Raw genomic sequence first — 7,465 nt, 5'->3', positions numbered from 1 at the left:
GCAAAGATATGTTGGTTTTAGCATCTAATTTGAATGAACCCAAGTAACAAGTAGCCAAAGACAAGCGTGTGCGTATAAAGAGAAGAGGGAGTAGAGGGGCTTTCTGTCTAACAGGAACTGTTGTACACCTCCACACCTCTAGGCGGCAGCGTAGCTTCAACCGCAGTTCGGGCTATGACGTAATCCGATTAATGCGGAAGTAGCCGTCAGTTCTCTGGCTGTTGGTGGAGTAGCACTGCTCTACCGAGCGGCGCGTTGAACATGGGCTGTTGGAGGAGTGTTTAAAACGCTTTAACGCCGCTGGTGACCGTCGGTTTTCACCCCGGAAGCCATGAAGACGGTGTTTGTGACTGTGGGCACCACGAGCTTCGACGAGCTCATCGAAAGCGTCACGTCGTCGGAGAATGTTCAGGCAAGAACAGCCTTCAAGCTGAGGTTTGACCGGTTTCCGTACGAAACTATAACGCTATACAGTAACGAGAAATAAATGGGCTCCTTGGGGGTTGACATGTGAGTCAAATAATTATAAACACGAACTTGTATCAGGGAAAGGCATCGAGGAACCGGTGATTGATTATATTTAAGGAAATGGCTTTACTGTCCAAATGGTATCTGTCTGAAGATCAACGTAAGTGTTAATTTGTGAGCGTTTTCCACACCGCAGGTTTTAAAGGCTCGTGGCTACGGACGTTTGGTTCTTCAGGTTGGAAGAGGAGATGTCCTTCCAACCGCTGACGCCTGTCCACACGTCAAGCTGGAGGTGTTCCGATTCAAGAACTCCATAGAGGAAGAGTTCAAGCAGGCGGACCTCGTCATCAGCCACGCAGGTGAGCAAATGTCTGTCCAAGGACACGCATGGAGAAAGACACACATAGACGTATATTCACCTCCAAGTAAAGAAACTCGTTGTCCTTCTGGTTGTGAGTTTGAATCTTGTTTTGTTTTTTTGCCCCCCTTTCAGGGTCAGGGAGCTGTTTGGAGGCGCTGGGTGCAGACAAGCCTCTGCTGGTTGTTGTCAATGACAAGCTGATGAACAACCACCAGATTGAGCTGGCCATGCAGCTCCACATGGACTCCCACCTGTTGTACTGCACATGCAGGTGTGTTTCCCCACGAATGTAAAATGAATTCTTGTCAGGCTATTGAGGAGAGTGAGTAAAATGCTAATTATTATCTTTCAGCACCCTGGGAGAAACCCTGAAGACCATGGATCTGTCTGGTCTGAGGCGCTTCTCGCCCGGACAGCCAAAGCTTTTTGCGAACTTTCTTGACAAAGCTCTCGGCCTTGAATGAAACTGACGTTATTTCATGTTACAATGTATTTTAGTGACGTTATAATATCTTGTGATACTTGGTTCTTCCGTTGTGATTTCAGATTATTCATCCGCGTTCAGATGAGTCAGAGCTTATTATTCGTGTTTAATGAACTGAGTTGTCTTCGGTTCTTTCTTTTTTTGCACAATCGCTGCATTTTGTTTGCTGCCCCAGCAGTCCGTTGCATCGGCTGATTTGCCAATCTGGAGAGATGTTTTACGTAGAAGTTATGCCTTGGCTGCATGAACGGTTCATCAGTTCGTTAGTAGAATTTAAATAAAGGATATTTTTTGTTGGTCTTTTGCTTTTCTTTGAATTTCTTAACATGGAAGCACGACTTGAACAGAAATGTCTAAAGTTATACGAACATTTAACTGCACACTAAAGGTGTGTACAGTATTCAGGGGGGGGGGGGGGGGGGGGGTCTAATCTAAACTGCATGTACCTTTCTGAATACAAACATCGCTTCCTGTCCAGTTATTTAAAAGGAGGCAAAGACCTGGTTTGTAGTAAGTAGAGGGTTCTGATACGGAGGAAATACATAAATGGGTGACTTCACAGAGCCTAAATGTTGCAGTAGAATGACCTAAAGCTTAACGCCAGTGTGATTAAGCAGGAAAAGCAGAAGGCAGCCCAGTTTGGATGTTCAGCCTCTGCGGTGTGGAGTCAGCAGGCAGCATTTTTTCCATTTTGCTGCAACAGGCAGGAGAGGCAAAAGGACTTAGTTTCTAAGGAACAAATTTGTTGACGTCATAAAACCTGTGTGATGAAAGTAGTTCAAGTTCACTGCCTGATTTCCCTTGATGGCGTTATTTATTCCTAAATTCTGTGGTAGATTGCATTTGATGTAGCATGATGGAAGAAAGGTACCGGTAAGTATCAGACGTATCCTGTGGCATGCGGATATAAACTAAATCTATTAGTCGCCATTTATTGCACTCAGAGGTAGATAGTTTTATTTTGGCCAATGTAGGGGGGGAGGGGGGGGACCCAGACTTGCACAAACTTGGTCTAGTGTAGAAATTTCATCAGAGTGAAAACTTCCTTGTCAGGAATCCTTTCATATCGAAGCATTTTCATAAGGGAAGTAGGTCATTTGTCAGATTTCCAACTGATAACAAAGACGAGTATGCGCCCAAACCACGCGACAATAAGCCTGAGTAGCAGTTAGTTCTTTATTTGAATAACAAACAGAAAAATAACTGTCTTCCTGTTGCATTGGACACGTGCCACCTCAGACCTGGCTTTGTGGGACATCAGCATGTACTGTGGACCGAATGAGGAGTAAATACATTCAGGGAAGCAGGGATGTGAAATGGAATGATCATTGTTCAGTTTTTAATCACGTTTTAGCCCCCGACCCTCCATATGTTTGGGCTGCGGGAGAAAGAGACCAGAACATTGAGACTCCATACAGAAAGGGTCCAGATTAGAACCCTTTAATGTGAGGCGGTGATCTGGTTTCATCTTGTAAAGTCTATTTAGATCCAGGATTCTTCCTCAGCATCCCTTGCTTTGTAATCGGGCACATTTTTAGTGCACAAGTTAGTGAAAGTGTTCCAGATCCCTTCATTTACAAAGCAATGATGTCTGCTCTCGGTTGCTCCTCCCCCCCCCCTGAGCTGACGTCGACAGAATGAATTAGCATCTGAGCCTCCAGCCAGCCCCGCCCCCCCTGAGCTCTGATTGGTCGCGCTGTTACCGGAGCTGTCAGCTCTGCTCGGGAAGCCTTCCTCTCCTCTCAGTCGGGAGTCTGCGGCTGCGGAGCGGGGGTCGCTGTGAGCGGAGGTAGCTTCTCTGCCTTTGTTCGCTAAGCTGCGACGGAGCCGCTTTGATGCAGTAGCAAGCACTTATTGTTTATTTTTTTGGGGGGGGGATAAAATGATCCTCTGTGCGAATCAAATGGAGTACCCCCTCAGGAGCCAGTGCCAGCGAGTTCAGAAGCAGGTACGGTGGAAGTCGAGCTGGGAGAAGTTTAGCGGCTAGCGGGCTAGCCTGAGTGACGTTCATTCATTTACAGAAGGATGTTTTTGTTATATATATAACCCTTCTTAAAAATACCTGATTTACCCTAAATCCTCTTTAGCTTTTCTCTCTCTCTCTTTTTTATTTATTTTTATTTTAGCTTGTTCGGCGATCCATTTTGGGCGACTAGCAGACCAAACGGGCAAGTTAAAGGTTGTCTTTAAAAGCTTCTCCACGTCGTGAAACTTTTTAAGTGATGTTCGCAGCGGCTCTAAGTTCCGCTAGCAGACGTTAACGCTAACGCTAACGGCGGGCGTTACGTCACAGTCAAACCACTCGAGAGGAGCAATTAATAGAAGTATTGATCCGTGCGGGTAGGAACTATTACCTGTCCTCAACGCCAATAAACCTTTCATTAGATTACTTGTGAAAACGTGACGATTCTCTCTCAAATCTGTAAATAAAATAAAAATAAAAAGGAGAGCCTTTGTAAATTCGCATTTGTTCTGATCAGTTTTTGCTATTTTTATTGTAACGATGGCATCTTCATGCATCGTGACTTTTATTTCTGTAGCTTTCCCACAGATCTTAGGGAGATAAACGCTCACAGTAATGCACCGTGGAATATTACATATACATATATATATATATAAGATATGAGGACGCCTGTAGAGGACATACTTGTGTATAAATGCATTCAATCCGATTAGGACAGGAAAGTCATTGTTCAGCCGGTCCCGACTTTAATTGTCCTGTAGAAAAGCTGGCCGAACCCGGACTGCCAATCAAAGTTGTTTTTCTCCTCCGTCTCTGTTGTTCAGTGTGCGGCCGCGCGGGGGCGCTGTCCCCGCTGCAGTCCTCACAGGCCACAGAGCTGTGTCTAGAAATGGAGCTGAACGCAGAGGAATGTGAGCAAGGAGGGATTAGAACCCTTTTGTTCTGCTTTCTAGTTGCACGTTGGGTTCAGGCTGCTCTTCATGTTGGTGTTTGCCCCCCCCCCCCCCCCCTTGTTGTTGTTGTTGTTGTTGTTTTTGGACTACATCGTAGTCTTGGCTTTGAACAAAGCCGAGGCGTTTGCAGAACAACCTGCTGGCTTGTCTGTAGTTCTGGGATCATTTGTGCGTGAACGAGAAGGCTAACGAATACCCCCCCCCCCCCTCGTTTGTCTGCGGTTCTAAACGGCACCTCGCCACAGCTACGAGTCCGGTCGTTTATCTCGTGCACGTGGACTTGTCTGTCTGCCGTCTGTCGTTTTTGTTTTTTCCTTTCATCCTGTTTGTTTTCCACGGCCTTTGTTGTCCGTGCCGTCCTACCTAGCGGCGCCGCTCCTCCCCTCTCCAAACATCTTCGGTGTTCGTGCTGGTTTGTTTTGCACGACTCCTTTCGTTCAGAGTCAAAATCGTCCCTGGGTGCTTCTGTTTCCCGTGATTAGGGGGGGGGGGTTCAAGGAGTTAATGCCCCCCCCCCCCCCCCCAAAGGACACAGGTGCATGATAAGGAAGGATCCTCTTCAGGCTCAGTCAGAATGCAGATTGCGTGTCGTCATGCTGTATATGCTGCAGCCCCCCCCTCGCCCCCCCCACGCAGACACTACATGCACATCTCCCCTCCTTTGTATGCCCCCCCCCTGCACCGCTGCTGTTTTGTTTGTCAGCGCCCTATCAGAGCCGGTCTTTGTCTCCGTCTACCTTTCCTCTCCTCGCCTCGGTGACGTCACCTGTTTTTCATTTCCTCGCTGCCTCTTCCTCCTTTGTGATCAATAAACAAATGGCCTCTCCTGCGTCTGCTGGTCATTTTGGTTTTGAATGTCGAACGATCTGCGCCCGTGAAATCTTTGCCCTCTGTGACTTTACGGCCACATATTGAATCATTTGAACGCAGCCATTTCATTTATTTTCTCACATTTTCTGTTTTCACGGATTTGAACAAGGATAGTTGCTGCTGATTTCTCTATCTGGAGAATTACTTCATTTATTTGCACGAGCTCTGTCATATTAGTTTCGTCCTTTTTTTTTTTTAAGCTTTGTTATACCATGCACGGTTTGCTTTAAAATCCAACAACATGTATGTAGGTCATGAGCTTGTGGTGCAGAACGAGTGTTTTTTTTTAATGTGGGTATAAGATATAAAGTATTGCTTTATTAAATGTGCAGACAAATGCAGCTCGTTTTCATGCAGACTGCTTCGACAAAAGATCCCATGGCATTAATTATTAAATAAAACAAGCATTGATTAGTTCTGCTCATGAAACTCGATCAAATGATATGAGGGGGGGGGGGGGGGGGGGGTAATTTAAGATGGACTTTAGTTTAATTTGAGAAATTTCTAAATCTTTTTGTATAAAATTGTCTAAAAGGCGACACTAAACATCTTCGTAATTTTAAGAAGCGTTGTCTGATTTAGTTTCAGTTTTGTTTTTCTGCTGTGCGTCAGCTGACTGATCTGAAGTTGTAGGACTGCTGAGCTATTTCTAACATTAAATCTACTTCCTGTTTCAATGTGACGGACTTTTTTTTGTTTGTTTGTTTTTTGACCGACATCATAACCACGGAGTTTTAGCTGTTGCAATGAGCTGGCGCCTCATCCGGGGTGTACCAACAGACCTGCCTCGTCTTCAAGAAGATGAATGAATAAATGGCCGCGTCTTTGTGATAAATAACATTTGTGTTTTGTCCGTGGGGATGTTATTGTCGGGTCATCTGTTTTTGTACCAGCTAGCGGGCAGTGATGCGTAGCGGCGTCTTGTGTTCCATGGAAAAAGGATTTTAGGGAGAAATCTTTCCCACGGCACGTATCCAAAATGATGTGCGCGACCCTCGGCTCGCCGAAGAACGAAGGAAATGTTAGAAACTGAATGAATTTGTTCTTTTCTTTTGAAGGCGATCATCTGCAGATGACTCTCGTTCATCGATGCGTTACACGTCAGCCGAAACATGACGAGGAGTCCTTTTTGAGCAGTTTCACATGGCTCAGCCATAATGATCCGGGGGGGGGGGGGGGGGGGGTGTAATACCACAGCACTGTCTCATTCTGCAGACTGGAAACAACAAGGCTGTGTGTTCTCACCACATGATGCTCGAAGCGTGCGCTCCGTACGCCGCGGCCCCCGCCTGGTCTGCTCTGAGGCGTTTGAGTTCGGAACGACGCTCGTTCAAATTCGCTCTCGTCATTAGACCTCGGATCGGCGATCGCCTCCGTTCTCTACCTGATCCGCATCAAAGATTCTTTTCCTTTTGTACTTTTTGCTCTTCCGTTCCATAAACCGCGACATTGAGAGTGATCGTTTATTTGTAGCACGCTAGCATGTCTTTACAGGCGCGAGTCTATGTGGGTCAAGAGGTGGGGCCTCGATCAGGATCGGGAGGCATCCCTGATCCACTACGGGGAGAAGTGAAATGCGACGGGGGCGGGGGGGGCGCTTCTGGCCAAACATCAGGCTGAAGGCCAAAGAGCTGCTTGCGGCTAAAATTAAGCAAGCGAGAAACACGAGCTGCCCTCCCTCAAACTATCCGTGGTTCCGGTGTCGGTGATTTCACGCGGCGGTGATATTCCGAGGCGAGTTAAAGTTTGTTTATTAATGTCCCAAAAGGGCCATTTTGTTTACAGCAGGCGGCAGAGGGTCCGACGTGGCGCCGTCCCTGCTGAAAGGGGGGAAGTACTGTTCAGCATTCGAGTGGTTCAAACCAAGCGATTTGACTCTGGTTTTAGGTTGTAAGTCAAAGAATTATCTTCATCCTCTTCATCACGGTTTGATTTGATTCACCAGACAGCCTGAGATGTCACATGTTGTAGAAACGGAGGCCCGGCCTGCGCCAACCTGAAGCTGTGTTGATTCGTCCGCTTATTATGGTCTGTACTAAGTGACTCGGTTTGGGTGTAACGTGAGAACGAGCCCTCGGCCCCGTCCTTGTTTCGACCGATCGGCCGTCCCAAACTCGGACGAGGTGAATCTTCTCGTCTCGATGCCCGCAGGTGATCGCGAACGGCGAGAAGGAGCGCGTGTCGCTGCTCTTCATGAAGGCGCTCGTCAGCACGGGTGGCGCGGACGCCGTGTCCCAGCGGATGGCCTCGCACCCTCAGTACCTGGAGAGCTTCCTGCGCACGCAGCACTACATCCTGCACATGGACGGCCCCCTGCCGCTGCCGTACCGCCATTACATCGCCGTCATGGTCGGTGAAACGGGCTC

At 47.4% G+C, this 7,465-nt stretch overlaps 1 protein-coding gene across 1 annotated transcript; it reads left to right on the top strand.

The window, feature by feature from the left end:
- The first annotated feature begins 229 nt into the window (after positions 1-229).
- Positions 230-1,593, top strand: LOC137914754 (UDP-N-acetylglucosamine transferase subunit ALG13-like). The gene is made up of 4 exons (XM_068758250.1): positions 230-412; positions 665-827; positions 962-1,100; positions 1,182-1,593. The coding sequence occupies exons 1-4, from the start codon at positions 332-334 to the stop codon at positions 1,291-1,293; spliced, it is 495 nt and encodes a 164-aa protein (XP_068614351.1). The 5' UTR covers positions 230-331; the 3' UTR covers positions 1,294-1,593.
- The last annotated feature ends 5,872 nt before the right edge of the window (positions 1,594-7,465 follow it).

The sequence above is a fragment of the Brachionichthys hirsutus genome, unplaced genomic scaffold, assembly GCF_040956055.1.
Source record: "Brachionichthys hirsutus isolate HB-005 unplaced genomic scaffold, CSIRO-AGI_Bhir_v1 contig_1470, whole genome shotgun sequence".
NCBI lineage: Eukaryota > Metazoa > Chordata > Actinopteri > Lophiiformes > Brachionichthyidae > Brachionichthys > Brachionichthys hirsutus.
This window is presented reverse-complemented; position numbering and strand designations above follow the sequence as displayed.